This window comes from Carassius carassius, chromosome 50 (genome assembly GCF_963082965.1).
Source record: "Carassius carassius chromosome 50, fCarCar2.1, whole genome shotgun sequence".
NCBI classification, from domain to species: Eukaryota; Metazoa; Chordata; class Actinopteri; order Cypriniformes; family Cyprinidae; genus Carassius; species Carassius carassius.
In genome coordinates, this window is record NC_081804.1 from 5,912,538 (window position 1) to 5,938,901 (window position 26,364).

Below are 26,364 nucleotides of genomic sequence, written 5' to 3' on the forward strand. Positions count from 1 at the left end.
ATAAAAGCAAATGGCTGTAAAAAATGAAGGTTTGTCTTGATCCATGATGTTTGAATAGGAAATACGTTAAACCAATTCATTGAATCTTTTACAAGCTTTTATCTTTCACTTCCCTTTAAGATAGCAAATACTATAAAAATAGGGATGTGACTTTATTTTCCTCTGAATCACAATGTTAATATCACTTAATGGCAGTCAGTGGCGTAATTATGCCTTCAAAATGCGTATCTGCTATTTAATAGGAGGAGACGAGTGTAATTTTTATGTGAAGGGCAGGCACTTACAGTACATGCCCTATCAGTTGTTAATATGAACAGGCTAGTTTAAATGCTATATAATTATAGTTTTTACTGTATATCTGACTTGTTCTCTATTACACAGATCTCGTAATCAACTCAGAAGCCTGTTACTGACTATTTTCCTTCATTACTTATGCTGAATATAAGATGTAATGGGAATAGAAGGCCCTTTTATCTAGCTGATTATGATCCTTGTTTGTAAAAAACCTGAGCAAGGCCTGGAACAGTTCAGTTCAATCCAGGTATGCAGTGTTGCCCTCTTTGGTTTAGTCTGGAAAGTGTATGCTAGGGTTGAATGACCTGTAATATAGTTATATCTCGTATGAGCAGCTGGCCTTTTTAAGCAGGTGCGTTTCTAAGCCTTTGACTCCAGGTACGTCAGCATCGAGGGTCAACGGTCAAGCATGGCTGCCTGTAACATTCATGACCTGCTTATGTTTAAAGGCATGAAAAAAAAAATGACGTCCACGTGCAAACTGAAGACTTTTCTCAGAAAGGTGTGAGATAATCTCAGAATTCTGATTTTCCTTCTTGCATTTCTAAACTTTTAATTTTGCCGAGACTTTTTTTCCTGTGTTTATATATATTGCAATTTTCAATTCTAATGTCAGCTATTTGTCGGTAATCAGTTTTAACATGAAAATAATTAAGAGTATATCTTCAGTTTTACTTCAGAATGAATGCATCTCTATCTAATGAACATAAATGGACCTAATTGTATTTATTTATTTTTACTATTATTGATTCAGGATTGTGGAGATATGTCAACACGCACAAGTCCATAACTTCTCTAGCTCTGTCTTGCGCACGCTCTCAGTGGCTCATTACGCTGGGAGCAGAGGTTTATCTCTTTTCCATCTGTCTGCAACAGCTCGGTGACTCCTAATTTATCATTCTGGTCAGTAGTGAATGGCTGGGTTTCTTCCTTGGATCTCAGTGCTGAAAATGGAATATCAACTATTTATGTTGTAGTGTAGTAACAGAGTATATTGCTGGAGTATTTTAAGAAAGCATATGCAGTTACTGACATGCAATATAGGCTTCTACCATTGATCCAGTGTGGGCCTGGAATTTCACTTGACTTGATTAATGTTATCGATGAGATAGCTGATTTTCCATAAATCCTCTGTTGATGATTTATGATTGACATGCTGGTTTGCTTTGTTTATGAGGTGTGCTTGTGTTGTGTATGCATGCATTTGTCCATATAAAATATGCCAGTGTGTCTGGATGAACCTGTGTCCTTTAACTTGACTCAATGCTGAAGTTTGGCCGCAGTTCATTGGCACTCACTGTGCTCCCAGCGGCTCCGTACAAGTTATACAGGGAACCTTTGAACTTCATCATGTCCTTTTCGTTACAGCAGGAGATGACCTGATAATCCCAGCCTATCATTTCAGCTTTGTCTGCATAACAGAGGTGCCAGCCAGAGCCTCCCCAAGCACTTACTGAAAGAAAAGTCCATCTACGCTGCACACGTGTGTGCACTGCCCAGTACCCATAAGTGGTTTCAAATAAGAAGCAGCTTGATAAAAATCTTTAGCAGATTTGTAGTTTCCATATATTTTGTGGTTGATGTCAAAAATGTCAAAGTATTTTGACAATAACCAATACATACAGATTGAGCCATCAGGTACGATTTGAGAACAACTGACTCTTGAATCAGTCCATTTTAATGAGGCAATCAAAAAGATTCATGAAACCACCTCAAACGCATTTGCGCAGTTAGACTGAAGTCAGTGGATCATTTATAACCGTTAATGAGTTCTCAATTGACTCTCTCATGAGACAGTATGATTATGGCCGATTTGAAATAAACCAACTATGATGTAGACATGCGTATAAATACATATAAGAGAGAGGATACACACTAAATGTCCCAGGTAACTTCATTTTAATGATGGGTAGCGGTGCATGAATTGCAACTGAAAATGAAAAAGGCTAAGTGAACAACAGCATTAGCATTGGTGGAGGTGTGGGAGGCAGCTGGCAACGGAAGGGGTGTTTTGTTTCTTGTCTTAAGCCTCTTACTCTTTAGCCCAGTCAAACATGAAGGTCAAAAATGTTTTTAAATAGATCTCCGTACTCGAGGGAAATGTCGAGTAATGCTGAGGGGGAGGCAAGATGTAAATAGAGAACATTTCGCACCATCATCTAATTAGTGCAGTCTTTTGCTCTGCATGCGTCAGAATTGATGGCAAGTCTGAGAAATGCTGCGCTCATTAGATATTAGTTTTCTTGTTCATCTTGTGGCATGATAATTTATTTTAAATGCGTTGCAAATATCCATGGACTCAGTACACTGATTTTGACATGTGTTGTCACTGTGGCATGTTAAGTCATGTTTCATATACTGCCCTCTAGTGTTTAAAGAGGGGTTATAAGTTATAAATATGTGTGTGTGTGTGTGTGTGTGTGTGTGTATGTGTATGTATGTATATATTTATGTGTAAAGAACAAGCAATTTATCAACATTGCAAACTCAATTTATTAGCATTAGTTTCATGGCCAAGTCGATGTTCATATATTAATCCATATTCAGATGCTATTTTCAGTCTTTTATTGTGATGTAGAAATACAACTACGTGTCTCCTCTGCGATAAAACCTTCCACTGCATTCCACTGGGGGTTAATTCACAATTTATAACAGTTTGTTTTACACATGGTCGACCACAAGACCATATTCCAACATGGTGTTGGATGTTATGCCGAGCTTGTTGCACTCATTATTAAGGTTCATTTTAGCCAGCTAGACTGATTTTCCTTTTTTTTTTCTTGTAAGCTCCCAGTAACTGTGGCATGGTAATTTTAATTCAAACTGATCTTCCAAACAAGCTTTCATTGTGCAAAATAGCCAAATTACAGCACACAGTGTCGAACTGTAACCCTTAGCAGTTCTCAGGGAAGATTTGTTTAAGTTAATTTGGCACAATTCCTCCTCATAAACTCATGTCAGTTCAGATGAGAATTGCTTTCTGAACAATCACAATCATGTTGTTTGTCCACAAAAAAGAAGTATATATTTGTGAGAATACCAATTACCTCTCATGGACTTGTGCCGTGATCACTGCTGCAATTAGCAAGAGCTGCTAATTCTTATTTTAGCCGGGGAACAAATGGTGGGGTGGAAACTCACTCAGCTCTGAAACCTGAACTTGCGAAAGACATCTCAAGCCGGATAATAACTGACCGGGTCATTCGGAACAGGACAGAGGTGAAGATGGATGCTGTAGCAGGAGCTGTTGGTAGCATGTTCTGTGTCAGCTCATCGCTGGACGCCTGGGAAAGAATCAAGCTCCCTTCTTGGTGTCAGGCTACTGTTACCTTAAAAACAGAACCACAGTTCTGGGATCACTAATTTTAGTTTTCTTTGCAATGAATAACACACAGCTGACTGGGTTGAAAATACTTACTACAATTCCACTTGAATGTGCAAAGTTGTGTGTTGATGTCCCCTGTAGAGTGTAAACGCTGTGGCACTTATAAAGTTCCTCTGCTTGTTTGAACATACAGACGTCTCAACCTGTTGATCAACCATTAGCATAAGTCTAGAGAGATCACCAGTTTCTAGAAGATTGTTTGGGACTGAAGTGTTGGTAGAGGTGTGTGATTTGGCAGAATTATAATTATTCTTATTATTAGTCTTATTAAATGTTTAGCTATTATTATCATTACCATAAAAACTGTAAATTTTATTTTTTATATATGATTTTAAATTTCATTAGCATGATTATTTTTTATAAAAACATAACAATAATAATAATAGTACTTATTATTATCAGATAAATGTTTAGCATTATTACTATTATTATTACTGCTGTTGTTATTACATCATTAATTACATATCAATACTGTATTATTATTATTATTATTATTGCATTATTAAATGTTTAGCATTATCACAACAAAGCATCTGATATTTGTTTTATTTTTTAGCGTGATTCTTCTTAATTGTAATAAATTCTCAATAATAATAATAACCTTAATCTTAATAATAATAATCTTCTGCCAAGTAATAGGCTATAGTTAAATTTATAGGTTGAGTCCGGCTCATCCAAATTTAGAATCCATTTTAAGGTTATTGTTGTTATTATTCATTTCAAATTAATAAACCATAAGCAAAATCACCCTGACTGTAGAGGAAGGACTCAGGTTACTGTCAGCAAATCTGCTAATGAAAACGATGCTGACTATAAACATTCTTCTTTGGACCATTAATGCAAAGCGGTTTGATGATGCACTGCAGATGGAATGACATGACAGGTGCTGCTGCCCTTGTTGTTGTTTTTTATGTTAAAGATATGATCTATGTTAGTTAAGCCCTATTCAGACAGACCATAAGGTGGTCAGGTGATTTAATGTTTAGCAAATGTACTTTTCAGTTTAAAATTGAGTGAGTTTACAATCTCAAATAAGTTACAATCCAAATACTCTAAAGATGTCCTCTTTTACTAACTGCAATTACAATGGAAAACCTACCCATGTGGAATAGTCTTTAATTCAAGCCAGCTTTTTCTCAGTCTGGGCGAGTAGGTTTGCAGTGTTGCATTTGTAGGATGCTTATTCTCGCTTTGATTTCTCTGGACAACATCTTGATCTCATCAGTTGCACTAGAGCTGTCATCACCCCGAAATCAGGTCCTCTTCTGACGATCAGTGTCCTAGTGGTATAAATAGCTGTGTGTTTGCAGCTGGACACAATATGCTTGCTTTGGCCTGATGGGACATTTAAGCCATCTTCTGCATAATAGTGTAGTCGGCAGATTAAATTGTGCCCATGATTGAGATAATTATAAGGTCTGAGAGATGTAGGGCAAGTGTAAAATTGTAGAGGGAGGGGGGATGGGGGGTGTAAATTGTAAATGCGAAGTGTGAACTGTTTTAGAGTCCCGGGTCATGCTCATTCATAAGGTTTATTTATTTGTTTGTTTGCTTATATATTTATTTTTGTGAAATGGACTTTTGTGCTATCATTTATGCAAAGTTGGTGCAATAAAGTAAGCTTTAATAGTGAACAATTACTTGTTTACATATGTATTTATGTATGTGTGTGTGTGTATGTATGTATATATATATATATATATGAATGAATGAATGAATGAATGTTATATTATTTAGGCAAGCTCCTATAGATGCGCTGTGGGCGGAGCTAAAGAGTGACGAGCACTTGATCACTGATTGCCAACAAAACACAGACTCTTTTGGGAGAAGTGCCCATATAAGGAGTTCCTACCTTCAGTATGTAATGAAGAGCCACGATCAAAAAATACTTTCTGAAACTTGTAAGAAACCCGGAGGGGTGCATTTGGCACGAAAAAAATACTCTGTCATACGTCCATATCGTTTTTTTTTTAAACTTTGCCAAGCCATGCTTAGCATGAGAATCCAACTCTTTAACATTGTAACTAACTCTGAATACAAAAAACGGCAATAGACCTCTCCTTAAATACTTTATCAGGCTCTTAATGATTTAATCTATGCCATCTTTTGGAATAACATGTACCATAGTTCTTAACTATAGCATTTTATATAATAAAGCTAGCCTATTAATCATTACCAGGCCAATAATGATATATACTTTTTAGTTAATTAATATAGCACTTATTATAAACAGTCTGTCCCCTTTTTTTCTTGTACCTGTCACTTCTTCACCAGCAGGTCTATTGTTACGAACAGAACTTTGTCTATCTTGTTGCAAAACAACCATCTCATTGCACTTTGTTAACACAGAATGTTGTTATTTTTTCTTAAAACGACTTAAATGCCTAAGATTTAACAAACCTACAGTATATTTCATACTAAAACACATTTTTATAAAGTGCCTAAATGTCAAAATTAGTACAATATCCTTATTGAAAAATTCTAATATTGAACACACTAGCCTATTGACTCATATTTTTGTGTTGCTGTCGGCTCTAGCTTCCTCCCTACCAACAATTCACATGAATATCTGTCTGCTAAATTTATTCATGTAACTTTAAAATCAATAATTATGCCCTTTAGCACAGTATTCTGACTGATTATAATAATGGAGTGCTCCTGATAGCCTAACAGCAGTTTCATAGCCTGCTCAACTAGGTTAATAAAGACAAAACTACAGCTTATTTACTGATGAAACTGACCTGCAATTTTGCTACATTTCACTACTTTGTCTGGCCATTGTAATACAAATCTATAGGGAAAAATCTATTCCCTTAACAGATTATCTAGCCTAATATAAATTCTACAACAAGTTAGATTAAATTTTACACAATAAATAAGCCTACAATAAAACATGATAAATTCTAATAAAGGTGGTCTAGAGTAGTTTAAAAAGTTATATAATGCATGTTAGTTCTTGTACAAGACTGTTTTCCCCTCTCTTCATCCATCTTTTTTGTTTATTTGCCTTTTTTAGGTACTGCTCGACTTTCTCCATTGCATTTTAAAGTACCTGTTTCTCTAAATAATTCAAATAGATCACATATTTGACCATCAGCTTTGCGATAGGAACGGCTCGAGCAAATCTTATCACATTTCTCTCACGCGTCGGTAAACACGTACAGAGTATAGTGTGATCCAAATTACTACCCTTCCTTAGTTCACTTGTAGAAAGGGCAGTGTGAAAGCAAACTGCACCAAAAAAAAAAAAAAAAATCAACATTTTTTTTGGTCCGGACCAAAGCAAGTGAACTAGCGGACTTTCCTGCTGTGAATACACCCTCACTTAAGCGCAAAATTGGAATATTGCATGAATCATAACCACGTAAAAATAAATAAAAATAATTATCGTATCAATCCATCGAGTTCAAAGAGAACAAAATCGACACTTCCTGATAAACTGGCACTAAATATCACTAAGAAAAGTAGGAGTAGCCACTGAATATTTACATTTTCATAAATAATAAATTACTTGCACCTCGTAGCGAGCAAATGAATCACAATAAATGCTTTCAGAGGTGGATGCTGCTGTCGTGTAAGACAGTTCTGGGAGGCAATAAAACAGAAATGCTTTGAAGACAGATTTTGCCTGGGCATTTAAGAAAGACCATAACAACATTTCAGATGCTGTGCAACAAGATCAGTCCACTGGTTAGTCAAGTTATGCCGTCCCATAGTCACATGACTTTTTTTTTGATGCGCATGAAGGGATTTATTCGCAAAATATGTTTCCGTCTCCCATTATTCGCATCGACTCTTTTTCCACACAAGTCAAAAAACACCAAGCGAGTGTAAAATCTCATTAAGTTTTTTTTTTCTAAATTGGGTGTTTCCATTACATCACACGTTTCTGATGCCAGGTGATGGAAACATAGCTATTGACTTAAACTCTAGACCTCCAGAACAGTCATTCAAACCAGATTTGTGAACTGATTTATCTGATACAAATGATTTGAGTCGCTAGTTTCTCATGAACATTAAGATTTTCATTGTATTTTCGATGTAAACTACTGAGTGTTCCTCAAATTAAAATTGGTGTATGACTTGAAGATTATACATGAGTTGTATGGGATGCTTTTATGATGCATTTATGGTGCTTTCTTCCCAACTCCTTTTAATTGTTTGATTAATTTATAAATTCATCATTGCGGCTTTTGCTTATGAATGTATGTATGTTCCACACATAAAATGTTTGTATGACTTCAGAAGTTTACAAAATGGTCATGTGGACCACGTTTATGATTCCCTTATGGTGCCTTTTGCTTATCTGGAACTTTACATCCAACTTTCATTATATGAAAATGAGCGGCCAGGATATTCTCCAAGCAAATTATATAAAAGACAGTTGAACAGGTCTTGAATGACATGACAGATTTTTTGTTCATTGTTTAATATTGGAAGTGCTTTTTTACTGCTGCAAATGGCTTGCAAAACCTTCCTACTGCTTGAGTTTGAAAGCAGGAACTATCTTGGCATCGATGACTGTACACAAACCGTCCTCCCGTACACTTCTTTTCACTACATGTAGCTTTGCCAAAAAGCTGTCCATCACAAGCTTTGGAAATGTAAGAATGGCTTTGCTCGCTTTTTTTACCCAAAGCGTCAGCATTTTGTTCTTGCATGATCACACACTGAATAAGCCAATTCATGCAGTAGCAGAACCCTAGAATGTGTGGGTGTAGTATAGAGACACAAAGCTGTCACAATAACCAGTTATGCGTGTGCGTTTCACACATTGCAGTAGTCCTTTTGTAGTTTGAATATTATTGTAACTCGTTAGATTATAATTTTATCATATGAAAGCTCCATTTACATGATATATTCCAAGGTGTTGTGTGTACACTTATGAATCTTCTAGATAAATCAATCAGCTACTTGTGTATTCAATTGTGAATGCATGTTTGTGTATTTATTCCATGTTAAAGCACTTCATCATATGTTGCTGACACTAGTGGCACTGCATGTGGAAAATTATAGCTGTAACATAACTCGAACACAAGCAACTGTACTGTAATAATATCTGAGCTCTGGGAATCTCTGTATAGAGATCTTATGGCCTGAACCTGCTGTACAGACTGAAGCAAATTGCAGGTATTGGTTCCCTTTCATTATTTTCCTTTAGATGTATGTGCAGCCCTTACAACACAAGTTTATTGCTCTTTCATAGCTCAGGAGGCTAGATTTCTCTGATTTGCTTAATTTTAAGTCAGTTATGGTTTTACTTTTCTTCAGAGTAACACAAATAGAAACAGAAGAGACTATTGTTGACATACGTGTACAGTAATTCTGGAAGACATGACCCAGATGAACGAACAAATTATGAAAAGCGACACTGCGGTTTTGAAAAATAAATAAAGAATACATTTGCTGTTGTGAGATATGATGTCCCAGTTAGACTTTATTTTTAGTTTTACTTCCATAGATCAGTTCACCTGAGAATAGTTTATGAAACTAAAGGAGAATACTGGTGTTTTTTTTTTTTTAGGAGAAAAGACTTGATTTGCTCTCTGTTTTATCTTACTGTAGTATTGGAGAAATAGTCAAGATACTGAAGACGTCTCATTTGTAATATTTCTTACTGATGCATTTGTGTGTACTTTTATTTCACATCAAAGCAAACGTGCCAGCTACATTTTCATGTACTAGAAGATTGTCCACGTTTGAAGTTTGGGGAACTTTTAGCCAACTGTTGACATTCCCATTTGCTTCCGCATTTATTTTCTCATCTGTAAATCACTCTGGATAAAATAATCTGCTAAATGCAAGTATTAGTCAGAATGCAATAATTGGAAGCCTGTTTCCACCACTGATGAAAAACGTATTTGCGACTGTTTATCTTAAAATTTACTTTTTTTTCTCACAATTGAGTTTACATTTCACAATTCTGACTTCTTTTTATATAAACTCACATTTGTGAGTTACAAAGTCAGAACTGCGTGATAGAAACTCAATTGCAATTGCAAACGCAATTGTAGGAAATGGCAGAATTATGGGCTGACTTTTTATAACTTTTTATATCAGAATTGCGAGATGTACATATCGCAATTTAAAAAATTTGATTTTTTCTTTCTCTTGGTAATGTGAATATTAGAGAAACAAACTATTGTTTTTACATTTGAATGTCATCTGAATGTTCCGAAACCAGTAGTAAGTAGTAAAATGTTTTCAGAAGAAGGTGTTCCATGAACATTTTATAAATGCAAAGGGAACGTCCCATTTTCAAACATTGCAAACATTATGGGAACATTATTTTTGAAGATTCCCTGAATGTCCTGAAACATGTAGCAACTAAAACATTTTATAAAAAGTGTATAATTAAGATTGTTGTTTTTTTGTTGTTGTATTTTTAACATTAACATTATTAAAATGTTTTGACAAAATTATTAAAGACCACCTAACTTTGAATGAACATTCTAATAGTGTTACAGAACCCTGGCAGAATGTTAGCCAAAGTTCTGACAGCGTTGCCTGTTAGCTGGGATGGCAACAAAAACACAGCTGTGAATGTGTATCCCACACTTATCATGTTCATTTACTCCGTCGAGATTCATTTCAGGGATAGATCATCTTTTTAATGTCAGTGCCAGGCCATATTTAAGCACAGCCTGACTATATTAGCTCTCTCACGCATGTACACACATACTCGCTCACCTCTCTTGTTTATCACACACACACACACACACACTAGCAGAAGATTCCTCAGCCTCTTGATATCCCTCCAGGCTCTGTCCTCTGTCCTGTGAAATGCTTGGCTTGGTTTAATCCCTGTGTCTCGTCAGGCCCTTTTAATAGGAGCCTCATCTCAATGTCCGTGCACAACTGGAGCAGCCCATGGGTTTATCTGAGGGAGATAGAGTTTCAGGCGACTAGCTGAACCCCTTTTGGCTTTACCCGTCTATCTTGTTAAAGCGCAGAGGGAGAAGGTGCTGCCTCTGTGTCACTCTAACTGCTCTTTATTTTTCCTTCCTCTTTCCGTTCTTCAGCACGATCAAGGCCCACCATGGCGGTGCCGAGCTCAAGTGGACTCGAGGTCCTCCTCAGCACATTGCAGGTAAGCGCACATTGTTTGTGAATGCATGCATCTGGATTCACTCTTGTTCTTTGACACGTCAAGCATAGGAATGCCCCACTGATGCAGGCTGGCACGCTGGGAACACTACCCACACATGCAGGACACTTTCCATGTGCTGAGTGAGAAAGATAAATGACACGGACTCTCAGAACCATAAAAAGTAGCATGGGATTAATGTTTACATATTTACCCCCCTTGAGGCGAATTTAACAACGTTTATTTTAACGTGCGCAATAGAATGCAGCCGCTAAAAATTTAAGCTGGTATTTGCAGACTATTTGGCAATATTTTCGTAAGCGCTATTTTAAATAGTTCATACTAAACTACTTTTTTTCAAGGGGAAACATTGCATGTTCAATTAGTTTTTGCTTCTTTTGTTTCGTTAAAGTTGCATGCGTATTGGATTATACCAACACCTAGTGGTTTAGAGGGAACATCACGCAAATGCTTTAGTTGGAATTGCCATTTAGAAATACACCTTTTGCAGACTTCCATGATAAATATATATTCCCATAAAAATTTTCAGTTAGTGAGATTTCTTCATGTCAGTGAAGGTGAGAGGTGAGCCACTCCATATACTGCAAAATCCAACATCTTATTAATACTGATATCACTTTAAACATACTTTTGAAGAATATATGAATCGATAGTTCATGTTGGTCTGAACTAAAAGATGTCGTAGACCAGTGAACAACTTTTTTGTTCACTTTTGCCCATATCTGTTTTGAGTAGATTTGTTGCACTCACAAAATGTCTCATATGAATTCAAATTGTACATTTAAATGTGGTTTTAAACCACTTCCACAGCTTATGGTGACTGATTTCATATCAGTGATTTGTTTATATCAGTTGCTGCCGATGAACCGCTGAAGCCTTATATGATCACAGGTTGGGCGATGTGCCGAATTTCCAATACTTTTCTACCTCTTGCATGAAAATCAAACTCAGAAGGGCAGAAATTATTTAGCGTATGCATCAAAGCGATTAATTGAGAGTGAAAACCATAAGATGAGATTTATTCCCACTATGCTGAGAAGAGTAAGGAAAAGGGGAAAAGCAAATGCAGTTTGGAAGATCTTTCTGATCTCACCAGAGGGAAAATGTTTACCGCTTTAAAGTTACAGATAACTTAAATACATATCAAGAGGTTTTTTTTAAAGCCAACGATCCTAACTAGGAATATATGACTCACTAGGTTTTTTGTTTTGTGTGTGTGTTTTGATCCATTATACTGTAGTCTGAACTACAGTTTTGAGAAATTATGTATTTTTGGAAGTACTGCAATATTCTTCTTTTTCTATTAATTTCAGTAACATACATTTTGAATATTTAGTATAACTGAATATGTAGGAAATACTGTTCCTGCACATATAACATATATGAAATAATCCCCATAACATACATAAAATCACTCCATAGCAGATCTATACAGGTGGAGCAGGGGAAGGTGGAGGGTTTCTGAAGCGCACCGCAACTGCTAGCAAGCACTAGCCAAGTATTTGAATGTTGAGCAGCATGTTCATGGGCTGCTGATTTATTTATTTCAGAAAAGGACAGTGTACATTAACCAACATTCATGAATTATCCCCAAGGCTAATTTTAATTGGTGGTGCGAATGAAACCAATTGACTTTACCTATCTACCCTATCCCATGTCATAAAGCGTGTTTGAACATGACAGAAAATAGCTGTCCATTTTGGGCAAAAAAGAAAAAAAAGAAAAACATACCTCCTTATGTCCTGTCAGTTCAAATAAGGATCTTTGCTGCTGCTTGGCATTGGCCATGTGGCTTCAGCTCTGAAGAATTGACTCCTTTATTACAACGCGAACTGACAAGGGTAGCTAGTAATACCCTCACGATTAGCCACAGCAAGCGCGTCGCCTTCCTCCAGCAATGACTGGCATCAAACGTAGCAGTTCCAAATTCACTGTCCTTGACATGAAGCTGTTGGTGCCTGAAATGGGATTCCTGCTAATTTAAATGGAGACTGACACAGAAGCTCAGGGTGCTGTGTCTGAGTTTTATTATATTTTTTTCATATTCTTCCTTTGCTTTTCTCTTTCTGGTTTGTAGCTCTCGTATCACCTTATAGAGACACACCATGTCCTGCCTTTGGTATCTAAGATGTACATAATCATTTTGTAGGGGTGTCAGAATAACGTTTAATAGATTTCCTGAGCTATTCAAAATTGTTTGGTCTCAAAGGAGCGGCTCCCAGCCAAAGCACCTTCCTACCCCCCTCTTAAAAGTTAACGGTTTGCACTGAGAGGTAGTCAATGTTCCTCATTAGAGAATTAAAAACGAATAGGGATATGAAATGAGTTCCACTTTCAAGTTTAAAACTTTAAAAGATTGTTGGGCAAATAATGCTTTAATGATGTTCCAGCTGGCTGTCTATGGTAGTCACACTCATTAATGTTGAGTAATTAACATGGTTGCATGGAATTAGCCCAGATGGTGATGACGGGGCCATCGATTTCCAAGAAAGAGCTCATGCTCCATTTTACTAGAGTAAAAGTTCATCCTCAGTGAGTTGTAGTTTCTTCATTAAACCAGTCACCTTCAGGGTCAAAAAATAATGGGGTTATATGGAACGAAAATGCTACAGAATGTGACAAAAATGGCCTAGATATAAAACGATTTTTGCCATAAATACAGTATGTGTGTTTTTATGCTTTTATAAAAATGATGTCCTCGTAAAGGTCAAAAAAGCCACTGAAATAAAATTCAAGTAATCATTTACTAAACCTCAGGTTTCTCCAAATTTTATGATTAATTTTCTTCCTGCCATGGAACACACCAGGCTTTGTTTAGCATTACAATGAGCTTACAATGAAAGGGAATAAAAAAAACATAATAATAATAATAATAAAAAAGTTGTGCTATAAAATTGAAAAATAAATAAATAAATAAATAAAATAAAATAAAATACAATTGTACCATAAAGTTATAAAAGTGATCCATGCTTCCTTTTGAGTTTTGCCGAAAAACTTCTCCTTAATTTGCTCTCGTGTACAAAATGTAAAGACAAAAAGTAAATCTACATATGCGTATATTTTTGCTATAAGTCATGCAGTATTTTCATCTCATATCTCCAGAGCCAAAATCGTTTTTCAGTAATTGAAATACAAATAAATAAATATAAAATTAAATCTTAAACTTGAAGTCTTGAAAAAAAAAAAGAAGAAAAAAAAGAAAGAAAAAATAAATCTTAAAATTAGAAATATTGCCTGGGAAACTATTTGAAAGTACTAAAATGGCTAAAACTAAAACAACTAAATAAAACTAAAATAACAAATAAAAGCTATGTAGAAATACAGTATATAAAACTAACTCCTAAACATTACTAAAGGACAAAAAATAATGAAACTTAAACCGAAATGAAAATAAAATCTAATTAAAAATGTTATTCAGTTCTATAATAGTATGCACTGTAAATAACACTGTCCAGAATGCATCCGTTATAATAGACCCAAACGATACATCTCGACACCCACAGAAACTATCCCCGCTGACTTTTAAAGTTCATGTATGACTGCTCTGCTGACACTGGTCTCTTTTGTCCGTTCACTAATGTGGGTAACAGTGACAGCTCCCTGACAGGACACATCTCTTTGCGGTGCAGTTAGCTGTGAAGATGCTTAATAGGATTCAATGGCTACTGTCAGAAAGACACGGCCAGCACAGATGCAGGCAGGACAAAGTTGTGTTCTCTCTCTCTCTTTTGCCCTATAATGAGAGCAGAAGCTTGAATCCCCAGCTGTGAAGTTCCTTCTCTGAGGATAACAGCCTCCGAGCGCCTACCCGTCAACTGCTGCTGCTTTTAACCACGGGGCTCCGGGTCCCCGCCGGGGTACCAGCCTCACTGCGTTCTGAAAACGGACACAATGTCGGATGATTTTTTCTGTGCCAGCCAGGAAGCACTCAACACATGGGGCGTAAATAGTGATGTCATCTGTGAATGCTTTATTGGAGTTGCTAGATTGTCTCCTGGATGTTGAGCCAAATTTTGTGTGGACGCTATAGGAAGTCTTAATGCAGAGGTTGAGCTTTTAAGTGTGCTGCTCTTTCTGTTCTCTTTTCAGAATGCTGGAGATGTTGAGAACATGCTAAACATCCTCAATGTCCTGGATGAACTGTTGTCAGCAGGTGAGATGCCCTTTTTTCTTCAACCAAATGTGTTGCTTCATATTCTGTCACATCCCTGCACTGATTGCAAGTATATATATGTGTGTGTGTGTGTGTGTGATTGATTGATTTAGGTCTCATTAAGACTTTTAATCTTAAAATATATGAACACATCTCAAAATGTATCATTATTATTATTATTATTTTTAAATATGATAATCTGAACAAAGAGTGAAATAAGCAATTTAATATCTATTGTACAATATTATTATGCTGTCATTTCCATCACAACCAACATTTTTTTTTTTTTTCAGAAGTTATTGTATTTGGTTATTAAGGAGACAACAGCATAATTTAAGAGCATGATTGAGATTAAATATGAGATGTACAGTAAAGAAAAATAAATAAATAGCACTTTTTTTTGTCTGTCATTTCTAAACATGCATAAAGTGTAAACGCATTATTTACTGTAATACTGTCTGTATTTATAATATACAGAATGCTAGATAAAATTATGTTCAGCAAGACACAGAAGCCTTTTAAAAAATAATAATTTAAAAATATTATTTCTGCTAGGTAATAAAGTTAAGTCAATCACAGAGTCAAAAATGCTTGTAGCTGAGAAAACATTCATATACTTTTCTCATGCACGTGTCAGTTTGTATCTATGCATGCATGAAGAAACTGTAACGAATCACTTTTCCTCATTTGTAGGTTTCTTTAGATAAAAGCATCTGCTAAATGAACAAATGCAAATAATGTACTTGATTAAAGTCAAGAGAACATGAGATCCTAGGAAAAAAAGACATGAAAATCTGCAGCAATCCAGAGGCATTAACTTCGAAACCAAATCTTTTAAAGCAGTCTTAATAATGTTGAAAATACCGGGGAAAGGAGACATGACGTCAATGCACATTTCTCCCAGGATCTAATTATACAAAGTGAGCTGTTTCAGCACTATTTAATTCCATATCTTGGTCTTATTCTTGTTTATTATTCACCAACAAATCTATCGAATAATACTCTTGTAGAGGGGGAACAGTACTATACTAATCCTGTAATCTGAAATTAATTCACTGCAAAGTAATTAGCCAAAATTATTCACCTGCCTCCAGCACAAAGTTTTAATCAGGACTAATTTTCATAAGTTCTGAAAGAAAGTCGAAAATAAACCCAGACATCATCTTGCGAAAATACGCCAGTGGCAAAGATGGCACTGCCGGTTGGCATACGAGTTGTTATCAGCCTAAATTTGACATTTTGTGAAATGATGGCGGCTGTTTCCTGTAGGCACAGACAGACGGATTCATCATATGATATCAAAAGGAGGCAGCGAGGCTCTCCTGACGGCTCTGGTGAACTCAGCCCGCAGCTTCACGCCCAACTACACCATCCTACTGCCCCTGCTGCACCTGCTGGCCAAGGTGGGCTACCGAGGTGAGTGATGGAGGAGGAGGGGCTAGGAGAGCAGAGGGAGGAGACAAATGGAATGATTGACAATGTGTTTTTTATTTTATCAAATTTTTTATTCATGATGTTATTTTACTGGTGACAATGATTCATTGATTCAAGCACCATGAGCTGTAATTTAAAATGGGTAAACATTCCCTAAACTACTCAAAACAACTCAAATACAAATAACAGTGTTATGTAGTATTATTTTTATACAATTATAGTATTTATATAATATTTTTAATTAGCTTTTTTATTTTCCGTTCAAATTTTCATTTAAGTTTTAACTTTCATCTTTGTCTTTTTTATTCATTTATTTTTTTAAGTATTCCCATTTAGTTTTTTTTTTTGTTTTAGTTTTAATAATTTTTGTACCTCAACTTTATTCAAATTATGTCAAGGCGCCATTCATGTAATATTTATTCATACATATTTAAATGAATATATTTATATAACCTCCAAAATGTAAGCGTTTTAAATATATTAAATTTTTATTTAATTTTAGTAGTTTTAGGACTTTGACTTATTTCAATTAGTTTTAAAAATTTATATTAATACTATTCATTTTTATATTAAATCTTTATTATTTCAAATAATTATTTCAAGTTTTTTATGTCATATATTTCGTTTGTTTCAGCTTTATGTCACAGAAAATACTTTTTAATACTTTTAGTTAACTGTCACAATGAACAATGAATAGTGACTTAAATTTCAGCTTGTAACATAAAATATCCGTGTGAATATTATTGAACATTTCCATTTTAAAAACAAATAGTAGAATATGGGTTTAGAAAAAAAAATGAGGATGCATAAATAGTAATAGCAGAATTTCCATTTTAGCTGAAATAGTCCTTTAATTGCGAAATATGTTCTGATTTTGGTTGTCATTTTGGCAAAGGTTTCAGCTTTTGGTGTGAAACAAAAAAATAAAATTAATGTCTCCAGAAACTTGATTAAGAGACCGTGTAGTGTCCTCAAATTGTTTCAACTCCAGTTTAATTTCACGTTTTTTCTTCTTCTCTTCATTTCAAGTGGCTCACACTGCAGGATACAGCCAATATTTTTCTTTATGATTTATAATTTAATCATCTTTAGTGCTGCATATTTCTGAGTTCTTTGCTGGATTGCTATAAATAGCAGCTCGCCAAAAATAGACATCTCTAATGTGCAGAATGCCCATAAGTCACATCTCGTCTGAGGGTGCAGACAGCATGTGTAGGGTCACTGTCGGGTCAGGTAAAAGCCCTCAGTCCTGAGGGGTCAGAGGTTGTCGTTTGAGCACAAGCACTGCCAGTGTTTAGACGTTGTGTAACTTAAAGAGCGAGAGTTTGATCCCTTGCTGGATCTCATGTCTGTCAGCGTTCCACCCTTGCACTTTGATGTCTGTCCTAATGAACCCTGAGTCAAACCAGCAGGGCATGTTTTCCTTCATCTTCACGTCTCCCTTTACCACTTAGACAAAACACGTCTAAAAACAAACTCCATCTGTTGAGAACATAAACTCATTCGCTAGTGGGAATTTCTTTTCTTTTTCTTTTTTTGCTCAAGCTGTTTTGCAGTCATGGTGGGCCTGCGGGATGTTGGGTTTGAATGGTTTCTGTGGCATTCCTCTTTAGGTGGTGGGTTTTTACGGACAGTATTTTCCACTCCACACTGTGTTTTTAATAATCTATTTGCATGGTGCATGGTGCAATGATCTGCACTGATTTCCAGATCCATAAATAGTTGATGTACTGTATGGAAATACTGTAACATCCTACAGCGTTTTCATTACTCTGCTTTTTCTCATCTTACAAGGATAGTTTACCAAAAGATGAAAATACTGTCATCATTTACTCATTGTTTCGTCGTTCTGAATCTGTGTAACGTTTTCTTTTGTGGAACACAAAATGAAAAATGATTATGCAAGTGCAATTAATTCACTTTCATGCCTCAAATAAGAGATAAAGTTATTTTTGAGTGCAACATTAAGTGGCTTTAGCATCCCATTTACTTCATGTGACAAGTGACTGATAATCAACAGGAAAAATCTGAAAAATTGATTGTGGAAAAATTGGCTCTATGAAACCTAGTTGGAGGAGAGGGATGAAAAAGGTGATTATTATTATTTTTTTAATAAAATTTCAATTTTTGCTTGAATAAATGCACAGTATATCTATATAGAGTAACACATTATAATGAATGTATTATTATTTTTACATTTATATGTGCCAGTTATAATTTGGATATTTAATAGTACATGCATGTGCATTTAGATTGCCATAATCTGATCTTTATTTAAAGTTAATCTTTAAAAACACCAATAATTTAATAAAATGTTAAATATGATCTTTAGTCATTTTCAAAATGACATTTTGTAAATTTAAAATGTTATGGCTTTATTTACCTTTAGCACTTAAAACTGATTTAACATTTAAAAATAAATGTTTTATTTAAAAATTTTTAGACATATTTTTATAGAATTATAATATCAACTAAATATCATCTGCCGTAAAATGGAAAAGAATATTGGCTTTTTGGAATCTTCCAGAATTTTAATATTGGTGCATTATTTATTATCTTATTGATTTATTTACTAAGGAATTTTGCACAGTAAGTGTAAATTTGCACATTATGATTAATGTTATGTTAATGTTAAACTGTTTGTCTCGTGTATCACTCCAGTGCTTGTGTTCACACTTAGAATGAATCTGCTTTAGTGTTTGATTTCGAAAAAGTGAAGATGGCCCTTTGATATACCAATTTCCCTATTAAACATCCCAGTGAATGTGGTTTTGATCTTCACAACCAAGGCAAACTGTTTCATCGCAGCTGCCAACAGCTCAAAAATGTTGCCTTCCCAGATCCCTGTAGTGAGCAAAACACTGTCAGAAAAAGACATTACAAATGTACATTTTATGAAGGTCAAAGAGAAACATCATTTTCTTATTTGCCTCAGATCGTCAGATTGGTCTGAAAGCACAGAAGGCAGATGCAGTTCTGGTGGTTCTGGGTTTACTGCGGCAGAATACAGAGAAGTCCCGGAGAGCCGCAGCCTGTCTTTGGGTCCTCAGAGTCTTCTGCTCCTCTGGTGAGTCGGGTCTCAGATCAGTTCAGTTTTGTCTTCCTAAGCTACAAGATAGATGAGATACAGTCAAATAAGTGCAAAAAACATTTCTGACTCAAAAACATTGAGTGAATTGATTTTTAATCAATTTTGCATGAATGAATCTTAGTATGAATCATGAGAAGCAAACTAAATAAAAACTATTTTATTCCAAAACTCCAATTCCATACTATAAAGTCTTGTTCCATTTTTCATATTTTTCAACTTTACTTTCTGTGTACCCGTGGTTTAATATAATCCCTATGAAACAGCTTCTTTTGATGCACATCTGCTCATTTCTTGGTATCTTTAGTTATTTTCCCATCTTTCATAACACATTTCCACCTATAAAGTGTTCAGGTGAAATTGCAAACCAAGCATTAGCACTTATTGTGCTGTTTGTTCTGGAACTGCATTATTACTGTATTTATGCACCCACTGTATTCATATCTAACTTAAAGAAGAATATATTGTGTTGTTGCTCTGCATGGGGCAGGGGGAGGTTGGCCTCCACCTTTGATTTACTCCTCGTGTGCGATTCCACCAGTGCTTGTTTTCATGGAAAATGTGATAACGGGTAAGCAGCCATAAAATGCAAATTGTTGGATTTTATTTCAAATGCAGTCGTCTTTTTTGCTGTATGCAGAGTTGATAGTGTGGGGTCTGTTTATCAGTTATGTGACAGCTATCCTGTGAATGATAGCGGCACAGGAAGTTTAGCTCTCAGGTTGTGACCGTGAGAAATGCACCTCTCAGTTATCTTTCCGAAAAGGCATCCAAACGTTTTTTATGCTTTATCATAAAATAAGAAATATATATTTTTTTGAAACACTAGATGTACAAGCTGCATACCCTGGGACGCCGAAGAGATTTCACCGTAGCGGCCATCAGTGTTTATGATGTTAGCTAGCCTTGTAGCATGCACAATGTATTAATAGAAGAAATATCATCCGGGCACATGCCTTGTTTATAAGGGTGAAGTTTGAACTTCGGTGGTCTCTTAAAGTTCCCCCTTGAGTCTATCCTTGTGGAGAACGATCGCCCCCCAACAAGATTGACGGGGGATCCATTAATGGTGCTATGAAATGCAATCTTTACAGTAGTGTTGGGTTCAGCAATGTTGCCAAGACTTTTTATTGTTGTGTTAATCACATATCTGGTGTTTTAGTGACCACGGCTGACCTGCTGGGGAAGAACCGAGGGCTGGATGTGGTCTTCAAGCTTATATCTCCACACACCACCAAGCACTTACGCACCGTCAAGTGAGTATCACATATCGTGTTGGTGCGTCATTAGCTTACGCTGATCTTGCTTGATAGTATGAATAGTTCTGCGTGCTGAAAGCACTGGCCATTACATTAATCACACGCTTGCTTACATTAGTCTAAATAAAGACGTTTGCCAGCATAGACTGCTCTTATTTTGATATTAAATTGATTATAATTTATTATAATAATAGATTTAATATAATAGTAAAAATTAAAGACTTGACTCTGGAATTTTTTTTATTTTTTTATTTTTTTTAAAACAACAACAATAACAACAATAATAATAATACTAATAATAAGTATAAAACTCACATAATCTAAAATAATAATAATAATAACAATTTTTGTATCATTATAGTTTTAATGTGTCTTTAGCCTTAATAATAATAATAATAATCATCATTATTTATTATTTATTTTTTTATAATTTATTTTATTTTAACTTTTGTCGATTCTAAACACTGGTATCACCTGGAATCTGTGTGATCCACTTAATGTACAGACATAATTTGACTTTCAGTGATATCAAATTCTTCCAACACTAGAAGGTCAGTGGCCTGTATCACAAAGCCGGTAAGTTTGCATTTAGCGGCGTTTCGCCACCATGACAACTTATGCAACAGAATTACGCTGCTCCCGAGTAGGTTTTTTTTTGGGTTAGAGATCGCAAACCCAAACTATACCAATCACCTGTGAGCAAAGTGGCAATAAAGCCACTCCTCCATCTCTCGCTTCAAATTAAAGCAGTTTAGAGTCAAAGAATTTTACAGACAAAATTGACAGACTTTTGTATTTATTATATTTATATCATATCAATTATAATTGTTTATAACTAATATAATGTATTCATATAATTATTCCATGAAGTGCCAATTAACTTTAAGCATTTAAATCAATTAAAATATATTTATACATATAAATAAGCTTTAATATGTCCAGCGTTTAAAATGACAATATGTATGTTTTCCTTTTAAGCACTGGGTGAAACTATATAAATAATTAAATTCAGTTGATTAATTTGCAGTCATATATTTTGTTTGCTGCTGCAGCAAAAGTTTGAGAAAAGACAGCAGTGTTTATTATTCCTGACTTGTAAATGCTTTTAAATTCATTATATTTTTAATAACGACATCTCTTAGTTTTTAGCAAAAAAAGTGAATTTCGCCGACTCATGCGAGAAGTGAATCAAACTGCCGCTTTGCTGACTCTCTCCACATGTGCCGTGTGATTGGCTGTTTGCTGCATGTGTCACACTTTTAGGTGCACGCACTCAGTTAATCACAAACTCTGGCTCAAACTCTGAGTTGACTGAGAACATTTATATCAAGCTTTTTGATCTAAACCAGGTTGGATTTATTTGGTTTTGTCAACTCTAAACTTACTCCGAAACTGAGTTTGTTCATCTCGCTTCATGCTACAGGCCACAGAAGTACAAAGAAAAGTGTGTGGGTTCCTTTGAAATTAGCTGGCCTACTGTTGGGCGTTGTGCGTTTGTTTGCTGCGCCGCATGGGGTGTGACAGATCAAACCAGAAATGCTAACACAATCATAAGATGCGTTCCTTGGTGCGCTGGCCTTGTATAATTACTGTCTTATTTTGTAACTCTTAGATTAAATCCTGTCTTGGGAAATTTGCATGCATGATACAACTCCGTTATAGCAAACATGCTCATTGAAATGCTCAGAACATGCTTGTTTACTGGGGTCTGGCAACTGTGCGCTGCATAGATGTGTGTTAGCCAGGTGCTGATTGGCAGTTACTAGCCTGACTTGGATAAACAGTGCTTGACCTGCAGTGACAGGGAATGAAGTGTGCAGCACTTGTTGAGTGTGACCTGATGCTGCACATACTGTAGCAGCAAACCCTGATCCAAGCTGCGTTCCAATTCAGAGACTCCCTATGTAGTGTTCACTGCTCCCTACACACCTTGTAGGGGGAATATCTATCTGTCTGTCTGTTCTGTGTTGCAGAAATAGTAGTGTGCTGGTATGACTGTCTGCACCTAGTCTCTGAAGGACCAGGCTATCTCGCCTCATTGTCTTGTTAATTTGCTACTCACTGCCAACAGGTTAAGTGAAGCATCAGTGTCTAATTGGCGGCCTGACCAATTAGTGGCCAGAACTTCTCCTGATTGTGTAGCTGCTCTTAAATCGGAACTAAAGACTAGAGCTAATCATTGGCTCTGTGAGTCCGTGCGATAACCTAAGGACCCTCTCTGGCTGCTTAACTCCAGGAGCACAGCTCTGCGAGGCAGATAAAGTCAAATTAAACTGCAATATTGAATGTAAGGCTAGAACTGGATTACACCCACATCTGATACATGTATTTGTCGGCTTGGTGCACATGCAGATTTTCTCCTCTAGTGCGTCCATGCCAGAATTCCCACAAGAAAAGGAAGTGTACAGGAGAGTGAGAATTGTAATTAGATGGCATTCTGCTGTAATCCGCTGTATGTGTGCAGGGAGCTATCAGCAACACCATATGGAATTGGTCCAGTTTTCCAGCAGCTGGCAGAAGCAAGTACAGCGCCCTCTCTAGGCTCTTTACAGTTACCTGACGAGGCTTGTCTGATGCCAACAGCATGTGTGCTGTGTTTTATCTGCCAGATAATGATATTTGCAACCGTTTCAAGATCAGAAAGTCTTTAATGGTTCAGATTTCCAGCAGAGGTCATTGTATGCCACCTGTTTCTGCAGATCTATATTGAACTAGATATCAACATTAAAATGCAATTACCTTTACCTACGTAGCATAATTTAAATTATGATGCATTGTTTAACAAACTATATTATCATAATTAGAATACAATTTTTTTTAATTAATAATAATAATAATAACAATAATATTAAATGGATAGTTCACCTTAACATTTTAAATGTCATCATTTATTCACCCTCAAGTTGTTCTGAAACTGTATGAGTTTCTTACCTCGGAAAATAGAACCAAACAGATGATGGTAGCCATTAACTTCTATAGTATTTTTTTTCAATACCATGGAAGGCAATGGCTACTGTCAACTGTTTGGTTACCAAGATTCTTCTTTTGTGTTTAATATGTATAACAAGAAGTAATAATAAATACATTCATGCAAAATGTGTAAATGTGGTAATACTGCTACTAATTATTATTATTATATATGATTTTATTGTTATTGTTACTCCTATTAATATTTCTTTGACTTATTTTGTCAATTAAGTATTTCTATTAATAAAAATTAAGCAAAACGGTTGTGTGCACATGAACAAAAGTTGTTTTTTCTGCAAAAGTCAGTTTTGGCTATCTTTTGCATGCAGTATTTACTGCTCACTAACCAGTATAAGCAAGAATATAATTTTTATATCTTTTAAACACTTCAGTGAACAGATCAGTCTGGGAAAGTTTCATTTTTTGATCCAGTATCCCTCTTTGCTGAACTGTTTTGCCCACAGTGAAATCATGTAAACTTGGAGTATAATGTCGCTGTTCCATCCATCCACTGAAAGCACTTTAGTATCACTTGAAAGCATTCATATCTGTAATACATACAGTACAGACCAAAAGTTTGGACACACCTTCTCATTCAAAGAGTTTTCTTTATTTTCATGACTATGAAAATTGTAGAGTCACACTGAAGGCATCAAGGGCTATTTGACCAAGAAGGAGAGTGATGGGGTGCTGCGCCAGATGACCTGGCCTCCACAGTCACCGGACCTGAACCCAATCGAGATGGTTTAGGGGTGAGCTGGACCGCAGACAGAAGGCAAAAGGGCCAACAAGTGCTAAGCATCTCTCGGGGAACTCCTTCAAGACTGTTGGAAGACCATTTCAGGTGACTACCTCTTGAAGCTCATCAAGAGAATGCCAAGAGTGTGCAAAGCAGTAATCAAAGCAAAAGGTGGCTACTTTGAAGAACCTAGAATATGACATATTTTCAGTTGTTTCACACTTTTTTGTTATGTATGTAATTCCATATATAATTCCACATGTGTTAATTCATAGTTTTGATGCCTTCAGTGTGAATCTACAATTTTCATAGTCATGAAAATAAAGAAAACTCTTTGAATGAGAAGGTGTGTCCAAACTTTTGGTCTATACTGTACATGGGTTAAAATGACCCTTTGAGGCCTTTATAGTGGGCTGCCAAGAGTTTGAATCTACGTCACTCTCTGATGAATATAAAAACAATACTCAGCACACAGGCAGAACAGATCAACAGATCTTTCATATTGTCAAATTTGTCTGCTTCGGCTTTCTGCTGACAGCTCAGCCTCGTTGCTCAAATCCCTGCAGAACATCTGCGCACTGATGCTCGTAGTCCTACCGACTGATACCGCGTGTCATTTTAAAGAAGCGACAAGTCGTTAGCATGTGGAAACAATGGCATTTGCCTCTGAAATTGCAATATGCCACTGTTTGCATTAATGTCGGCAGCATGACTCAAAGACTCCGACAGCGTCAGAGGCGAGATATGATATGATTTCTTTATGGAGCTCCCAGTGTCCACAAACAGAGAGGCTGCGGGTAAAGCGGCCAGACTATCCTGAGGACAGAATAGCGGTTTTGCATCAGCGAGCTTCTGTCTGCTCCGCCGCTGGGCTGTTTGTGCTCTCTTGTGGTTGGTGAACAGGGAGTGACATATTGTCTCTGTAATAGAGACTTAACAATGTTGTGCACTGTAGGGGTATGGCTACATACTGCACTAAATCAATGAGCTTTTCAAGATTTTCCATGCCATGTGACCAGAGAAACAGAGAGAGAGAGACAAAGTCTTGCCTAACTGAGCCTCTGTCTAAGTCTTTCTCTCTGTCTGTCTATCTATATATATGTGTATCTATCTTTATCTGTCTGTCTGTTTATTCCTTCTTTCAGTCCATCTATTTACCACAATTCCGTGCATGAATTCAGACATTCTCCATTCATTTGAGATTAGAATTTGCCTATTTTATGTGGAACATTCACCAGATGGACTGTGAACAGACTGTTTGAGTCTAAGACTACATGGACAGCAAACAGTAAGTTAGAGTCTGTTAGTTGAATGACAAGAGCAGCATTTAAAGCCAAATACCCCCATGTGGATAATGGGCCCATTTCTGTTGCTCACAGTGCATGCTTTTTCAACACATGTGGTGTTGACATTGATCTGCTCAGTGTCTTGTCTTGATCCCAGTGGCGATGATAATGCTGTCCATCGCTGCAGTGTGACCCCTATCAAAAACTCTCAGAGACGATTCCAATTGTGATGTGTTGAGAGTTGAAATTGGCTTGATAACACTGTTTGTGCAGATGGCACAAAGGAGACCATTGCACCGCACAAGAGAAGGACCACGTGTTTTTTTTTAGTTGAAGAAAAAGGACCCAAGTGTACAATAAGACGCACAATGAAATGATTAAGGATGTGAAATGAGAGGTATGTTAGAATAGTATGTCTTCTTCGGTGCTAAATGGGATTTGCACAAGGAGAACATGCTTCTGGCTCTGAAAATAACTAGTAATAGCTCTGATTTTAAGGTTGGGGCTTTGATTGGTTGGGTTAATCGAGGTGAAGCCTTTCTTTGGTTTAGTCTCAAATGCACCACTTGATTTGGTCTTACACATTACATGCGGCAAAGCGTAGATGTAGAAAGCAGAGCGGCTTTCTGTCTTTCTTTCTTTATTAAGCTT

General features: G+C 36.1%; 1 protein-coding gene across 3 annotated transcripts in view; it reads left to right on the plus strand.

Annotated features, from left to right (window-relative positions):
- Positions 1-26,364, plus strand: part of LOC132133610 (cytosolic carboxypeptidase 1-like) — a 131,705-nt gene that overhangs the window by 10,972 nt on the left and 94,369 nt on the right. For 2 of the 3 annotated variants that reach the window (XM_059546490.1, XM_059546491.1), the window contains exons 2-6: positions 10,702-10,769; positions 14,877-14,940; positions 16,210-16,356; positions 19,310-19,441; positions 20,625-20,718. In XM_059546490.1, coding sequence (XP_059402473.1) covers positions 10,702-10,769; positions 14,877-14,940; positions 16,210-16,356; positions 19,310-19,441; positions 20,625-20,718 — 505 coding nt within the window. Of the gene's footprint in view, positions 1-10,701; positions 10,770-14,876; positions 14,941-16,209; positions 16,357-19,309; positions 19,442-20,624; positions 20,719-22,919; positions 23,009-26,364 lie in introns of those variants that run through there. The other variant, XM_059546492.1, reaches the window with a different exon arrangement.